Below are 17,803 nucleotides of genomic sequence, written 5' to 3'. Positions count from 1 at the left end.
CCAGCTTGTTTGCTTTGGAGTATTTATTTTGGTTTGGTTTGATTTTAGGATATTAAGTCATGGGGAGCACTGAGTGGCATGAACTTGCACAGGAATTAGGGTCCCACCAGAAGACAGCAAGGGAGTTGGAATTTAAATGAGCATTTCCCAAAGTGTGTACTCTAAAGTTACATGGAATAGTAATTCATATTGCAAGAAAAACAAGCATGCTTGGTCAAACTGATCGTGAGTATAGGGTTGAGACAGACCTTGTTGTTGTTGTTATGTGCCATCGAGTCGCTTGCGACTCATAGCGACCCTGTGTACAACAGCCCTAAACTCCGCTCTGTCCTGTGCCAATCACACTGTCTCCGACACTCCCATCCCAATTATCCCAGTCACTGAATCAATCCACCTCATAGAGGGCCTTCCTCTCCTGCGCTGTCCCTCCACCCTCCCAAGTATGATGTCCCTCTCCAAGGACTGGTCTCTCCTCACAACATGTCCAAAGTATGTTAGACAGAACCTCAGAATCCTTGCCTCCAAGGAGCCACCCGGTTCAACCCTTTCCAGGACAAATCTGTTTGTTTTCCTAGCAGTCCATGGTATTCTCAATACTCTTCTCCAGCACCACAGCTCAAAGGCATCAATTCTCCTTCTGTCCTCCTTGGTCATTGTCCAACTCTCTGATGCATAACAAGTGATTGCGAAGACCATGGCCTGTATCAGATGCACCTTAGTCTCCAGAGAGACACCATTGCTCTTCAGTACTTTGGAGAGGTCCCTAACAGCAGACTTTCCCATGGCAATGTGCCTTTTAATTTCCTGGCTACTGGTTCCAAGACTGTTGACTATGGAGCCAAGCAAACTAAAGCTCTGTACAATCTCAATCTCTTCACCATCCATCCTGATGCTGCCAATTGGTCCAGTGGTGAGAATCTTTGTCATCTTGACATAGAGGGTGAAAGGACCTGGAACTTTTGGTATTTAGTGTCTGTGAAATCAATGCTGTCTTTCTGATGGGTCACAGCTTTCAAATTTTCTCAGCCAGGGATGACTTTTTCCTAGGCCATCTCAAGAACCAGCATTTTTGTGGCACAAACCTTGGAAGTTGCTGAAATAAGCAATGGAAGGATCTCTCAGAACTAAGAAGGGAGAGATGCAATCTCTTTCTGTCTTTGGGGAAGGGAATTTTATGAATAATTAAAGTCAGACATGCATTTTTCTCTGGCTGTGCCCGAGCCAATGGACTTGGCTTTTGAAAAGAAAGCAAGCTTATGGCTATACTAACAGAATCCCCCATGGATCTGCAGATCTGACTTCCACCATGTCCTGGTGCTGCCGCGTGCGACAACCTCCCTGGCCACTGTCGTTCTGTGTGCCTTTGCTGGGGCTACTTTCTCGTGTGTTTCTCGTCTCACAGAAAGCCATTCATCCTTCAAGGTTCATCTCAGATGCTGTTCCTCCAAATATCCCCATTCAGAATAAATTGCTGTACCCTCTGGCCCTAAAGCATTCAATTTCTACTTCCTCAGCACATTGTCAGTGCCAAACAGTCAGCCTTTTAGAGGAGCTGGTCACGTATCTGTCATTGTGTGAGGGAAAGTTTTTTGAGGGTGGGAGCCACACTGTGCCTGTCAGACGTCCTTACAGTGAATGTATGCTGTAAGAGAGTTTCCTTGGACAAACCCCTCTGAACATGCCTTTGGTCTGCCAAGCAGACTGGTCAGACTTCTTAACCTCAGCTCCTAAAGGCCATGACAATCCCGCCCAGTACTCTGGGCCTAACCGGGGTTTGGGAAAGGTCACCTTCCATGTTACTGTCATCAGTTAGCAAATACCAGGACTACACTAGGGAAGCAAGAATGGCTCACCCCGTGTTAACTTTATAGTGTGTGTTTGACAGGGGATTGTAGGGAAATGCCAGGGACGATTAGTGCAGGCTTGGCTTATTAAGTAAACATGACTGTGTAACATCTAACATCCTGTCTGTACCACGTGGATCCAGTCTGTCCCTGGAGGCTTTGCTGAGCAGCTCAGATTCAGCAGCAATAAAGAGTGAAAGTGAGAGCCAGAAAGGTAAGGGGGGAGCAGGGAGGGAGAGGAGGTAGAATTGCTCCCATCTACTGAGGAAGCACCATGCTAAGCTCTCTCCTACATTTTTCTTACAATTTGCCCAAACACCTTAGGTGTGAGCCCCATTATTAATCCACACTGCAGATATAGGCTCTGGGATCCAGAGAGTTTTCTCTGCCAAGGCCATCTAGTTAATAAGTAGCAGAGCCTGGATCAAAATCCTTGTGTCTGATTCTGAAACCCACGCTCTTCATCATTGCCCTCTGTTGCTGGCCATATAAATGTTCTTTCCAAATATGGCCAAAATGGTGGGCTATTTTTCTTCTAGAGAATTATTTACATTTGTAGAGTACCTTGTAAAGTTCGAGATGAAAGCTAAGTCGGTTTTTAATTAGGAAGAATGTAATTGTATCTCTATTTGACTTTACAAATAGCTTCTATGAGGGTCAGGTGGTGATGACTTCTCCATTCATTCATTCATTTGCTCAGAAATTAATTATTAATCACTCCTGTGTACTGGGTATCATGGTAGGTCCTGGGGAAACAAGGCAGCCAAGGTCTTTGTTTTCATAGGGATATACAAGTGATATGCAATAAAGACACAAGGAAATTAGCAAGGCTTACAGATCCTTAAAATTATTGCAGTTGAGTTGGAATAGACTTGTAGGTGACCCTCCAGTGGGCTTTCAGAGGCCATAAACTGCATGCGAGGAGGTTTTCTGTCTTTCTCCTGCGGAACAACTGGTGGATTCAAACTGCCTACCTTTGGATTGGGAGCACAACTCCTTACTCAATAGACCACCAGAGAGCCCTTATTATAGATTATGATGTCTGAAAAACACAAAAGAAGAAGGTGAAAGGATGAGCCCAGAAGATTCACAAAGAGGTCCATCTGAGGAGATGATGCTAGAACTGAGTACTGAGTGGAGCTGGCTCAGAAAGCTCTCCAGTAAGTCCATCCCACACAGGAAGAGTAGCAAGTCAAAGGTCCTGAGAGACGATGGAGCTTAGCGTTTTGGGAAAACATTTTGCAAATGTGACTGGAACATCGCAATAACAGGTCGTTAATGATGTTAGTGATCAAAGTTAGATAAAAATAAATCATTTGTTTTTAAAACCTTATGGCAAAAAAGGAGAAAGGAGGGCTACAGAGAGGATTCCATATAGTTCCACCCACTGCTGTTACATCAATTCTGACTCACGGTGTGACTTCCAAGGCGGCAGATCTGTATGGGAGGAGACTGCCCCTCTTACTTCTGGCACAGCTGGTGGATTAGAACTGCAGACCTTTTGGCTAGGAGCCTGACAGTTTACCACCAGTTGTACCACCAGGGCTCCTTACACTAAAGATTGGCTTTGTTTTTGTACAAAAGACCAGATAGTGAATTTCATGCTGTACCTTTTAGGGCTGTACATTTCTCTGTTATAACAATTCCTTTCTGCTGACATTGAGAAGAATGGGAGTCCCAGAGCGTTCCGTTGTGCCCATGCAAAACCTATAGAACCTATAGAACAAAGCAGGGAAACGCTGCATGGTTTAAAATAAAGTGTGTCAGAGTTGTATTCTCTCTCCATACCCATTGTTCTGTATGCTGAGCAAATTATTTAAGAAGCTGGACTCAAGAAAGAGGAGTGTGTCATCAGAATTAGAGAGAGATTAACCCTCCAATAACCTGCATTATGCAGATGACACAATTTTGCTTGCTGAAAATGAGGAGGACTTGAAGCACTTGTTGCAGAAGATCAAGGAATGCAACCTGCGGTATGGATTGCATCTCAGTGTCAAGAAAACAAAGATTCTTACCACTGGACCGATAAGGCAACATCATGATGGATGGAGAAGAGATTGAAACTGTCAACAGCTTCATCTTGCTTGGATCCACAGTTAACATCCTTAGTACCAGCAGTCAGGAAATAAGGAGATGCATTGCACTGGGAAAATCAGCAGTTAGGGACCTCTCCAAATTATTGGGGAGTAATGATGTCCTCAAACTAAGGTGCATTTGATTCAGACCATAGTCTTTCCAGTCACTTGCTATGCATCTCAGAGCTGAACAGTGAATAACGATGACAGAATAAGAATTGATGCCTTTGAACTGTGGTAATGGAGAAGAGCACCAACCATCCCATGGATGGCCAAGAGAAGAAATAAATATATCTTGGAGATGGTGCGACTGGAGTGTTCTTTGGAGGCAAGAATGATCAGCTTCACCATAACATAATACACTTTGGATGTGTAGCTAAGAAGGGCTATTCTTTAGAGAATGACATGATGCTGGGAAGGGTGAAGGGTCTTAACCAGGTGGATTGATGTGGTGACTGCCACAGTGGGTTCTTGGGGGTCAGGAAGTATGAGGATGGCACGGGATAGAACAGGGTTCAACTCTTTTTTTCATAGGGTCGCTATGAGTCATGCTCGACTTGATGACACATAACAACATCATAGCATGAGTGCAGCTATAGATGATAAAAGAGTGAGCATGACTGTGCTCTGCTGAAATTTTACTTACCAAAACAGGCACAGCATCAGATTAGGGAGTGGGCTGAGGTTCAGCATATACTATCTTAAGATGTTATTGGAGATAAGGCATTAGATGTTGGTAACTCTAGGCTCACCCACCCAAACTTCAATGTCAACATTATTTTGTGCACAAAATATTCTTTGCACCTTTATGTTTTCACTTACAAACTAATGTGAATCATACATTCTACTATATAATAAATTGATCTGTTTTAGAGTCAGAATAGTTTTCCCATTTTTTTTTTTTAGAAAAAAAATCCATCCTCTGAGCAACTGAGCCTCACTTGTAATGTGGCCTCCAGAACCTGCTGCCCTGGGGGTCGGCCAATCATATTTTGCTGATGATGGTGCAGATGGGCACCAAGCCCTGCTGCCAGCTCCAGTTAGTAGAGGGCGCTGGGGTAATTCCAGCTGTCTCAGAACCCCTTTTCTGGACTCTTCTTTGATCCCAGTCCCTGAGATGTGGTTCCACTTGCTGCATTTGTTTATTCATTCATTCATTCATTCATTCATTCACTGTTTCTTTTACTCCTTCTTTTCACCATTTTATTCATTCAGTGTTTAAAAACACCTGCTCTAGACTAAGTATATGATTATAAACATCTCTCATATTGCTGAGTTTGGAGATTTTATTTCTTTATTTTTTTACATCTCAATCACTTGTTTGTTTTGAACTGTACTTTGCTACTTGCTACAAACATCTGATCTCTGAGCATAGTCTAGAGGGGGTTGGTCCTTGGTTGCTTTCCTTGCAAAAGAGAGCATGGTCTTCACACAATTTCAGCAACTCCCTCCTGTCCCATAACCACTGCTCAGGATTCAGGCAAACTGGCTTCCAACTCCTTTGCAAACTCTTCTGACTGAATACATTGCATTTATGTGTAATTATCTTGTCACTCCCATATACTGATAATGTTTGTTACATTATGTGAAATTGCAAAGCTTTGTCTATGTAATAGCACTTGTATTCTCAAATCAAATTGAACTCAGTTCTGCAATCATAACAGTGCCATCACAATTGACTTACCATATTTCATGGCAGGCTGTTGGTGGCAATGGTGAAAATTTGCATGAAATGCGTGTGGTGATGCTGGTGACAGTGACATCATGATCACACGTGGTGGTTAAGCTAGTGTCTGGAACGACAGTGAGGATCGAGTGTGGCACTACTGCAGCAGCTGATGGCAGTGGTGTGTCTGTGATAGTGGTGACATGGAAACAAAGGCAGTGATGGAGACAGTGACAGTAAGGAGATGATGGCAGTGGTATGGAGACAAGGTGGGAGTATGAAGTTGATGGTGGCGTGGAGCTGATGGTGGTGGTGTGGAGAATGAGGGTGGTACTCTGGGGATGTTGTGATGGCATGGAGATGACAGGGTTATGGAGATGAGTGTGGCAGCATGCAGATGATGACAGTGGCATGGAGACAATAACAGTGGTCATGGTGATGTCACTGTTAGCAGAAATGGTCATGTCTGTGATGGTGCTGAGCCGAGAGCCCCGCTGTCTGGCTGACTCCTAAGACCCCTCACTTTCTCTTTTGTTTTCTCATCCCAGTGTCCACAGCAACATCCTGCAATGATCCGGGAGTCCCACAGAATGGGAGTCGGAGTGGTGACAGTTGGGAAGCCGGTGACTCCACAGTGTTCCAATGTGACCCTGGCTATGCGCTGCAGGGAAGTGCGGAGATCAGCTGTGTGAAGATTGAGAACAGGTTCTTCTGGCAGCCCAGCCCGCCAACGTGCATCGGTACAGTGTAGCCGCGGAGGAACTCCTTCTGTCCCCACCAATCGTGTGCTCCACACTCCTCTACCTACGTAGCAGCTACATCTTGAGTCTAGGTCAAGGGAATATAAAGAGCTAACCATTGCAGATGGCTCAGATCTTATCCTTCTTTGCATGTACACACAGGTGCATGTTTGTATCACACACACAGTTCTTCACTCTACCAAATGATCTTGAAGAAGTCTAAGGGAAGCATGTCTGTCCCTTTCCCCTCTGATTCAGGCTGTCTAGGTTGGCAGGAATCTAAGGGGTCACCTCAGAGAGGAAATGTAAACTCCATCCAATCACCCTCAAGTCAGTTCTGACTCATGGCTGCCTGACGTGTGCCTAAGTACACCTAGACTCTAGAGGGTTTTTCAACGGCAGATTTTCACAAGTGCCATCATTTTTCTCAAATAGCCAAAGTGCTGTACTATTTCCTACAAATCATGTAATCTCCTCCAATGTTAGTGTTTTCTGGGCACTGTATATGACGGTGGGGGGAAGGGTGTATTGGGGGTTGAAAAAATAGGGTAAACTGTCAGTCCTTTCTTACAAAAGTGCCTCCAACCATTTATTTAGAAGCTGAGTGCATTAACTGCCTGCACCAGGAGGGAATTGCAATAAGGGTCAGCAAATTCCCAAATGACTCCTATTGCCTGAAGTACTAGCAGGTGCGTGCAGACTCCTGGGTGTCATTCAAAGAGATTTGCTCTTTCTCTCAAAGAAATTCTTGATTAATTGAGATTTGATTGTCTAGATCTGTCCTTAGTTTTCAAATATTCCCATTTGACAGATGAAGAAATAGAGGCTCAGAGGCCTGCTCAAGATAGTAGAGTTACATTCTCTCTCTCTTTTTTTTTTCTTAACTAGACATTCTCTTTCATAATTCTCATTGCTCTGGTGTCAGGACTGACTGATGCTGACCCTCCAGTGGGGTTTTAGTGTCTGTCTTTAAAGCTCCATCTCACGTACTTTGGGCATGTGGCCAAGACGGGACCAATCCTTGGAAAAGGACATGGTACTTGAAGGGGAGAGGAGAGGCAGACCCCGCATGAGATGGATTGACATGATAACTGGTGCAATGGGATTAGGTTTGTCAGCATCTGTGAGACTGGCTCAGGATAGGACAGGGTCAGAACTGTTGTATATAGGTTCACTGTAAGTCACAGGTGACTTGATGGCACATGATAACAAGTCACATTTGAGGAGATTGACTTTCTTTCTTGTGTGGAGCTACTGGTGGATGCCAACCACAAGAGAGGTGCCATCTTCAGGTTAGAGCACAACTCCCTGTCCAATGGACAACCAGAGCTCCTATAATACATGTTATTGTTGTTGTTAGGTGTTTGAGTTGAGTACAACCCATAGCATTGATAGATACGAGCACTGACCCTTCCTGTGCCATCCTCGCACTTCCTGACACACTAGAGCCCATTGCAGCAGTCACTGTGTCAATCCACCTGGTTGAGGGTCTTCTTCTCCCTCACCAACTCTCTGCCTTTCCAAGCATGATGTCCATAGCCTCTCCTAGTAACATGCCCAAGGTGTGTGAGGTAAAGCTTTATCATATTTGCCTCCAACGAGTACTCTGGCTGCACTTTCTCTAAGGCATGTTCTTTTGGTAGTACTCTACTCCAAAAACATAGCTCAACAGCATCACTTCTTCTCCTGTGATCCTTATTCATTGTCCAGAGCTCAGATGCATAGCAAGTGACCCGCAAGACCATGGCCTGTATCAGAAACACCCTAGTCCTCAGACTGGCCTCATTGCTTGCAATAATTTGTAGCAGTTCATGACTGTAAACTTGCCCAGTGTTGTTGTTAGGTGACATCAAATTGACTGTGACTCATAGTGACCTAATGAACAACAGATCTGGACCTTGCTCTGTCCTCCACTATCCTCATGGTCTTTGTTGTTGTCAAGGTAGTCACTGTGTCAGTCCACCTTGTTGAGGGTCTTCCTTTCTCTGACACTTCTGACCCTTCACCCTTCCTAGCATGATGTCTCCAAAGACTGGTTTCTTCTGAGAATATGCCCAAAATAAGCAAGATGAAGTTTTACCATCTTTGCCTCTAAGGACCACTCTGGTTGGACTTCCTTCAAGACAGTTTTGTTTGCTCTTTTGACAGCCCATGAGATATTCAGTACTCTTTGCCAACACCACAATTCAAAGGCACTGCTTCTTCTTTTATCTTCTTTATTCATTGTCCAATTTTCAGATATGTAGAAAGCAATTGGAAAGACCATGGCTTGGAAAAGGACCACCTTATCCAGTTTAAGGCCTATTGCTTTAGAAAAGTCTGTGCTCAGGACCTCTCCAAATCACTGAGGAGCAATGATGTCAGTTTGAGGACTAAGGTGCATCTTCTTCGGGCCATGGTCTTGCTTATCACTTCCTATCATGTCATATGATATGACAGCAAAGTCAATGCCTTTGAGCTATGGTGTTGGAGAAGAGTACTGAATATCTCATGGACTGTCAAAAGAACAAACAAATATGTCTTGGAGTATCCTTGAAGAGACACATCAAGCTTGGAAAGGTCAGTGAAGGACAGGAAGCCCCTCAACTTAATGGATTAACACAGTGACTGCTGCAATGGGATCTAGTGTGTCAGGAAGTATGAGGGTGGCACAGGATAGGACGGGGTTCAGATATGTTGTTCATAGGGTCTCTATGGGTTGTATCTGAATTCAACTTAACAGTACCTAACAACAAGAAGTATTTAAACTGACACGCTTGCTCTTTAGAACTTTAGAAATGTCCTTGACAGCACGTTTCCCCAGCGAAACACATCATTTGATTTCTTGACTGCTGCTGCCATAGGAGTTGATTGTTGCTCCAACTAAAATGAGATGTTTGACTTTAATCTTTTTTCTATCTATCATGATGTTGCTGGTTCACGTGAGGTGGCCAGTTTTCAGCCAAGCTTCCAGGCAAATGCATAATTAGGAGCAAGGCTGACCATCCGCTTCTGAAATAATAGGTCTTTGAAAACCTTATGGACAATGGAAGCATGCAATGCATAGGCCCTCAATAATCGTGCACCCCAGAGAAGGGAGCTTGAAAAACCAAGAAGACGAGAAAAAAGGTAAAATTAAAACAAACATTCCAGGTGCACACTTCCATGGAGCTCTTTTTCTCAGGCAAGGCAATGAGCTCATTTCTCTCTCATTTCAACATTGAGGATTAAAAGAGGAGAGAATAGAAACAAGAGTCATTGAATTGTTACTTTGGGCCAACCCCATCCTGGATATTTCCTTCCATAACCTCATCTGCCTTTTCCCACAATTTTCTGAAACTAGAAATTTTTATATTTTCTCCTCTTACAGCTGAGGAAATCAAAGCTTAGGGCAAGGTGAATATCTTGGCCCAAATGACAAAGCTAGTGCCTGGCAGAGCCAAGAGTGATGCCAAAGCTGGTCTGAATGCCAAGCCTTTCATGGTCCTGCCTCTTGTGCTTCTTCCCATGCTGCAATGGGCTCCAGAGACATCCCAGGACATTCTCCAGCCAGAGTGTCTCTGGCTGTGCCCTGCACCATCTCCCACACAGGAGTCCCCTGCACCTCAGTTCACACAGTGCCTGAGGATTGGCCTTGCCATTCACAACTTGGACACTGAGACGCTAAATCCTGCCCTTAGGTGTGATGATTAGGAGACACCTGATGTATGTGGCAGTGGAAGATCCATGCCCTTGACTAACCAATTGCCATCAAGTCCGTTCTAACTCCTAGTTGTTTTTGTTGTTGTTGTTATGATGTGCCATCGAGCCACTTGCGACTCATAGCGACACTATGTACAACAGCCCTAAACCCTGCTCTATCCTGTGCCAATCTCATTGCCTCTGACACACCCATCCCGATTACCCCAGTCACTGAATCAATCCACCTCATAGAGGGCCTTCCCATCCTGCGCTGTCCATCCACCCTACCAAGCATGATGTCCCTCTCCAAGGACCAGTCCTTCCTTACAACATGTCCAAAGTATGTTAGACGGAGCCTCAGAATCCTTGCCTCCAAGGAGCCACCTGGTTTAACCCTCTCCAGGGTGAATCTGTTTTCTTGGCAGTCCATGGTACCCTCGGTACTCTTCCCCAGCACCACAGCTCAAAGGCATCAATTCTCCTTCTATCCTCCGTAGTCATTGTCCAACTCTCTGATGCATAACAAGTGATTGCAAAGACCATGGCCTGTATCAGACGCACCTTAGTCTCCAGAGAGACACCATTGCTCTTTAGTACTTTGGAGAGGTCCCTAACAGCAGACTTTCCCATCACAATACGTCTTTTAGTAACCCCAAATATTTCAGAGTAGAACTGTTCCATGAGATGTTCAATGCCTGAGTATTCAGAAGACCACAGACCTTTCTTCAAGGTTCCTCTGGGTAAATTAAAACCGTTTTGTCCATAGGTGATCACGTAACTGCTTTGTGTCGTCCAGGGATTCCCAGTTCTTAATGATGTATATATAGAAAAGACAATGGGATATTGACTTAGGTGATTAAATATTTAACCCATAGAGCTGATAACCAGAATGTTGGTGATTCAGCCCCACCCAAAGACAACCTAGAAGAAAGACCTAAAGCTCTACTTTTGAGAAGCAAGCCATTGAAATCCTTTAAAGCACAAGTCTCCTGGGACACACATAGGGCCACCACAAGGTGGAATCAGAAGTTCCTAGTGATCTTTGGTAGGAGGGGATACAGGTATTGGTTCCTGGAACTTCCTTTTACTATCAAAGACCTTTGGAAATTTTTGGCTTTCTGACTTGTTTTCCTCATCCATATGTTGTTTTCTTTGTTGTGTACCATTGAGTCAGAACTGACCTGTAGCTGACCTTCTTTTCAGAGGTTTTCAGAGGCAGTTTAATTGCACAGGAGATTACCCATTCTTCTCCCTTAGAACTGCTAGTACATTTGAATCGCATACCTTCAGGATTGTAGTGCAGCTTCTTACCCCTAAGCCGCCAGAGCTCCTGTGTGAATTACTGTCTCTGAAACCCCAGGTATGGGTCAGTTCCACCTTGACAGCATGCAACAACAACAATCCATTTGTTGTTGTTAGGTGTTGTTGAGCAGAGTAAGACCCATGGTGACCCTATCCTGCGCCATCCTCACACTTCCTGCACATTGCGGCAGTCACGGTGTCAATCCACCTGGCCAACGGTCTTCCTGTCCTTCGCTGAGGCTCTACTTTCTAAGCGTCATATCTCTCTCCAAGGAATAGCCCCTGTGGCTACTGCTACTTAACCCTACTATATGGACGTCTGCATGTTGTTGTTGTGTAATAGACAGGAACTGACTCATAGCTGACACTCCAGCAGACTTTCAAAGACAGAGGAGATTCCCGTCCTTCTCCAATGGAGCAGCTAGTGGCCTTGAACCATGTACCTTTGGGATTGTAGTGCAGCTCCTTGCCACTTGGCTATCAGAGATCGCTTACAGTAGGGGTAAATATATTAGTTCCTGAAGAATGATTCTTAGAAATAAAGACGGTGAGGCTTCCCTTCAAGTACTTTAAATAGGTTACTGGCAGGGGTTAGTCCCTGGAGGAAGACAATAGGCTTGATAAGGCAGAGAGTCAGTGACAAAGAGAAAGACGTTCAGCCAGCGTGACCACAATAATAGGCTGAAATAGCGGTGACTGTGAGGCTGTCACAGAACTGGGCAGTGTGACTAAGGTCACTGAGTAAGAAGTGACTTGATGGCACCGAACAACAGCAACAGAGTCTTACGGTGAGGAAAACACCTAACTCTAAACACAAGAAATTCCAGTTCCCCTCCTCTCTCCTACCTTTCTCCTTCTCTGCCTCTCTTTTCCCACCCCCCTTTTTCAAGTCTTTGGGCTCACTGCCCTGAGTAGAATTCCTCTGAACAAAAGAATTCTGGGGAGGTCTAGGTGAGAAAGAGGTGGTGACCTCTGAGGCCCCGTCTAAGCCCACAGCTCTCTGGGCTGTGGGCCCTTAGCCTGCCTTATAGTGACGCAGGTGCCGAGACGTGCCCAGCCCAGATGGGAAAGGATTTCACCCAGTGAAGCCGCTGAGAGCAATAACTGTGCAGCAAGCAGGGCAGGGAGGTTAATGCAGCTTTCATTACCCATTCTTCTACCCTCAGCTTTGGGAAATGTTCCTCAGTCAACAAAATAAATGTCTCTGCCTCTTCTCTCAAACAGACTGAAAATCCCTGTGACAAGCCCCTAATTTCCAGCTCTCTTGGCAGCCTGCCATGACTGGGTCTACCTGGCCTTGAACCCTTCATTACAGGGAGGAAGAAAACAAATATTTATTGAGTGTCACCTTCATGGAAGACACTAGGCTAGACATTTGTGATCGTTAGCTGGTGTTGAATTAACTCCCAACTCCATGCACAAGGGACCAAAACCAAAAAACACTGCCCCATTCTGTGCCGTCCCCCAGGTTAGTTGTGGATCAGACTATGTAATCTGTAGGGTTTTCTCTCTCTCTCTCTGTCTCTCTCTGTCTCTCTCTGTCTCTACACGCACACGCACACACACATACACACACACACACACTTTTTTACTGTGGCTTGAGTGAAACTTTACAAGACAAATTTATTTCCTATTCAATGATTCTTACATATTTTGTTCTATTACACTTTAATTACAGTACCCACAATGTAAATCACTCTTCCCCCTCCCTCCTCATAATTCTCATTTCCATTAATCCTTCTACCCTTTTTTGCCTTCAGGAATAGGGAGGCATAGGGGAAGGAGTGGGCCAGAGCAGAGACCTAGAATCAAATTTCCTTAGAGTAAGAGACAGATTAAGGTAATCTTTTCTCTCAATGGAGACATCATATGCCTCCTTTCAAAGGTCCGACCAAGAGGTGGAACTTCTGACAAGACACAAACTTCTTACTCTCCTTGACAACATAGGGCTGTCTCTAGACTGTCTTGGGCAGGGCTAATAGTGTGGCCTTACTGTCTGTGGCCATTAAGGAAATGATGGCACACTCCTTCGGTGAGTTCAGGTCTGATGCCAGTCACACAAGCTCCTCACCCATCCGATTGATCTAACCCTCTGTTTTAAAGAGGTGCATGACCTGATTTATTGAGACTTTTCTTCCTTCTTGTAGATGCTTCTCCAATTAGAACTTCTCCCTTGCTGGCATACTGGGAGGGCCACTCTTATCTATGCCCAGTGACTCCTAAGATTCTTGGTACTACATAGAGAAATGGGAAAATCTAAGGCTTCGAGTCTAAGAGTGACAGCAGTCAGAGCCTCAGTTTCCTCCATTATAACAATCCATGACTTTGTGTTGTTATGAGGCATAATTGAAATACCATATATGTGTTTACACGTCCTTGAGTGTTCCTTATACTTGGTCAGTACTGTTCATGACCATTCATCCACATCCCTCTATTTGGAGTCTGACTTTAAGCCCTGCCATTTACTCCAGCACTTGAAGCCATGCCTTGAGTAAAAGCTACAGAATGAAGCAGTAAAACGCAGCCCCACAACAAGCAAGCTGGCTGCTCTTACCGAGAATGCTTGGAAATACTCTTTGGCTCACACCTCAATGTCATCTTTAATTTGCTGTCCCCTCTTGGGTGTCTGGCTCTTGGTGCTCCCCAGATGTACACCATTTGCCAACTCCACTGCCAACCTTTGATGGTGCCATGTGGTTTATCCCTATATGTATCTCAGCTGCCTTTTCCTGTTAATGACTCCATATACCTCCAAGATCCTACTCCATCAACTTCCTTATGTCCTTGACTGATGGCCTCAGCCATAGAGTGGGGGGGAGGTTGGCCAGGAAGTGCCTGGGTGGACAGCTTGCTGTGTCCGCCAGCCATGCCCTCCCTGCTTGAAAAGCCTGTCATCTCAGAGGAAGGAGAACACCATGGACTAATTGGGGATTTGTAGTAGCTTCATACAAATGAGGTACACACTCTTGGACAAGGCCTTTTGGAAAACTGGAAGGTGTCTGCAGCCCCAGACAGATGCCAGGAGCACTGGCAGTGTAGAAGGCAAGCAGCACTTGGCAGGTGAACTTGATCCTGACATCAAGTACACAGAAACTAGTGGTAAATACTTACAAAGCTCTCTGGGGGAAATGGCAATGGAGGGAAGACTAGGACCAGGTACTTAATTTGTCTAAAATGTAGTTGCATTAGGAAGCTCTGGTAGCCTAGTGGTAGGGGCTTGTGCTTCCAACCTAAAGTAGATGGTTCCAATACACCAGCTATTCCAAAGGAAGATGGTGGGCATTTTCGCTCCTGTGTGATTTTTCAGCCTCTGAAAACCTGCTGGGGTATCACCTATGAGTTGACTCAGACTTGATGACAATGTTCAACAATAACAAAGCTGCATTGATTATTTATGCCAAAAACTTTTAACAAACATCTCATATAATCTTTGCAACAAGCTTGAAAAAGAACTCCTATTATCTTTTTCTACAGTAGAGGAAGGATACTAACATCCAGAAAGGTTAAGTAAATTGCCTAAGGTCACACACCAGAAGATGACAGAACCAAATTTTAACCTTGTCTGTCAGATTCTGTACCTCCTCTTATGTGTCTCCAGGACCCATGAAAATATGATCAAGATGAAATGGAAGCCTTACCCTCCTCTTCCTCTTTCCTCAGCACCCTGTGGGGGAGACCTGACAGGACCATCTGGAGTCATTCTGTCACCAAATTACCCAGAACCCTACCCACCAGGCAAGGAGTGTGACTGGAAAGTGACCGTCTCACCAGACTACGTCATCGCCCTGGTATTTAACATGTATGTACCTTTCCCCTGGGTGGGAGATACAGGGTTCAGACCAGCTAGGGGGTCCGGGACCTGGGTCTCTAGGTAAGTGTGCACAAGCCTTCTATGAGCAGGTACCAGTTCTGTGGGAGGGGAATAAACTAGTAGTATTTATTGAGTCTTTTCTGTGTTTTAAGTACTGTACATGATTGTTGTTAAGTGCTTTAGAGTCATAGATGACTCCTAGCAACCCAATGAACGAAAGACTTGAACACTTGTGCATGATAATTTCAGTTACATTATCCTATTAAATCCTTTGAAATAATTTATGACATATCTATTATTATTATTTCTTTTTTACCTCTGTAGAACCTTGTTAATTTCTCCTATAAGCTTTCATTTCCTTTTTAGAATACTCAGGTGTTATGACATGCTCATTGTTTAACAGTCCAATCTCTTGACCAGTAGAGTCCAAGACAATGATGTCCTGCTCAAAGATGGCAGTCAGCCTCATTGCTCTTTATGTGTTCCAGAGTCCACAGTCCTGGAAATAATCTAGTCTCCCACATCAGGCTACCTCCCTACATATCTTCTGAGTTTCCCCTTCCAGGATTTTGACTTGTGATTTTATCTTTCCAGGCACTAATATTTTGCAAATTTCAGTCCATCCCAGTTTTGCTTCATTGATCATGACTGAATCAGTTTGAAGTCGTTTGAAACTATGAGTCTGTCACACTTCTTAGCATAAAAGCAGGCTCGATTTCTCTCATATATTCCTCCTTCTAGACACTGTCCTAACTCCTACATTTCCATAGGCAAGCTTTTCAAAAGGATTGTCTCTGCTCTTTTTATCTCCATCTTCACCTGGTGGCATAGTATGCAGGAAGTTGCTCTGTAGCCCAATGGCCAGGCCTCTCTGGTGGTTCAAATCCACCAGCTGCTCTGTGGGAGAAAGATGGGCACTCTGCTGCCTTAGAATTACAGCTTAGAAACCCTGTGGAGGGTCACAGCTACCAGTCAGTCCCATCTCAATAGCCATGAGGTCTTTAAGGTCGCCTGCAACTTATTCTCAAACCACTGGAATCTCGCTTGGTTTTGTCTCCACTGTTCCATGGGAAACTGCTCAGTTAAAAGTCAACAACAAACTCAACTGCCAAACAGAAGAGAGCTTCCCCATGTTTTACCCTAGTCTACTTCTTGACCATACCCCTCACTCTTACAGTCATTCTGCCCTTAGTTTTTGTGAAGTTCCTCTCTCCTGGTTCATGCTTACATTTTCTTTATTTTTTTAAATAAAATTTTCTTTTAATTGTGATTTTCACAAACGTTTACAGAGAAGTTAGATTTTTTTTTTCAACCAACAATGCCAAGTGGCAGACAGTGGAATAAGTTTATTCTTATGTACAGAAGAGTCGGTGTGTACATCAGCCCAGTTTGGTGGCGAATTCTTTGGCCTTAGCCTTCTCCAACTTGGCGATGCGGGCCAGTGACTTGGGCCCCAGGACATTGCCTCTCATCATACTTGTCATTGTAATTGGTTCTGATGGCTTCTACCATCTTTGCCAGAGCGCCTTTATCTTCCGAGTTCACCTGCATGAAGGCAACAGTGGTGCAGGTCTTCCACTGGACAAGGTGCCCAGTCTGGCCTTGCCCTTGATGATGCAGTAGGGAACACCCATCTTCCGACACAAAGCCAACAGGAAGACCACCGGCTCTACGGGGTTCACGTCGTGTGCAATCGCCACCAGTTGGGCCTTCTTGTTCTCCACCAGAGTGGTGACCATATTCACCCGGGCATGGAGGACAGGGTCTCTTAGTGGGGATGTCTCCTTTGCCAGCAGCCTTCTTCTCAGCCTGGGCCAACAGCCTCTGCTTCTTCTCCTTCTTGGTCTCTGGTTGGTACTTGTGGGCCAGCTTCAGCAGCTGAGTAGCCGTCTGGCAGTCCAAGGCCTGGATAAACTGGTTAATGGCGGGTGGCACCTTGAGCCGTTTGTAGAGGATTGCCCTCTGCCGCTGCAGCCGGAAGTAGCGGGGCCATTTGACGAAGTGGGTAAGGTCCCTTTTGGGTTGGATGCCCTGCCTGATGCCAAAGTTTTTGGGTCTTTTCTTGAACAGGGGATTCACTACCTTCTTGGCCTCCTGCTTCTTGACCACGGTGGGCGTCAGGGCCACCTTCTTCCCCTTGGCCTTCTTTCCCTTCGGCATCTTTGGCATATGGGCGAGAGAGCAGAAGTTATATTTTCATTCATTCTTTGTTGCATATTTTACCCCTTCTTCCTCCCCTCCCCCTCCCCAGTTCACTTTTTTTTAAAAAATATTCATTCATTGTTGTCATGTCTGCATGGTCTTTGCCCTCATCCCTGGGCTAATTCTCTTCTCAGTCACACTTCCTTCCTGGACAAATTCATTCATTCCTATGGTTTCAATGTCCTTTGGTAAGCAAAGACTCCACTCTCCTTCCTGTCCTGACTTGTTTCAGAGTTTCATGTTCCCATATCCAACTATTAGAAACAGTCTCCTATTGCCTGCAGAAATCGAAATGCAATTTATGCATAGCTAAATATATTACAACTCCCCAATGCAAGCTTTCTTTTGGATGTTGAAGAATGACACCGTCTCCTACTTTTAGCTGTTGCATTCAACCAATGCCCATTACATGAGGTTTCTGCTCCCTTGACATTCCTCAGATACCCCACTCTCCTCCATTATCCTAGATACTGTTTTGGTTCAAGCCCATATCTTTTTCCCAT

At 44.8% G+C, this 17,803-nt stretch overlaps 1 protein-coding gene across 1 annotated transcript in view; it reads left to right on the top strand.

Annotated features, from left to right (window-relative positions):
* The window catches only part of CSMD2 (CUB and Sushi multiple domains 2), a 972,861-nt gene that overhangs the window by 775,798 nt on the left and 179,260 nt on the right, over nt 1–17,803 (top strand). The window contains 2 exon segments of the mRNA XM_006886423.1: nt 6,134–6,325; nt 14,948–15,086. Of these exon segments, the coding sequence (XP_006886485.1) occupies nt 6,134–6,325; nt 14,948–15,086 (331 nt within the window).

This window comes from Elephantulus edwardii, unplaced genomic scaffold (assembly GCF_000299155.1).
Source record: "Elephantulus edwardii isolate Elephantulus edwardi_28Jun2011 unplaced genomic scaffold, EleEdw1.0 scaffold00049, whole genome shotgun sequence".
Classification (NCBI taxonomy): Eukaryota; Metazoa; Chordata; class Mammalia; order Macroscelidea; family Macroscelididae; genus Elephantulus; species Elephantulus edwardii.
This window is presented reverse-complemented; position numbering and strand designations above follow the sequence as displayed.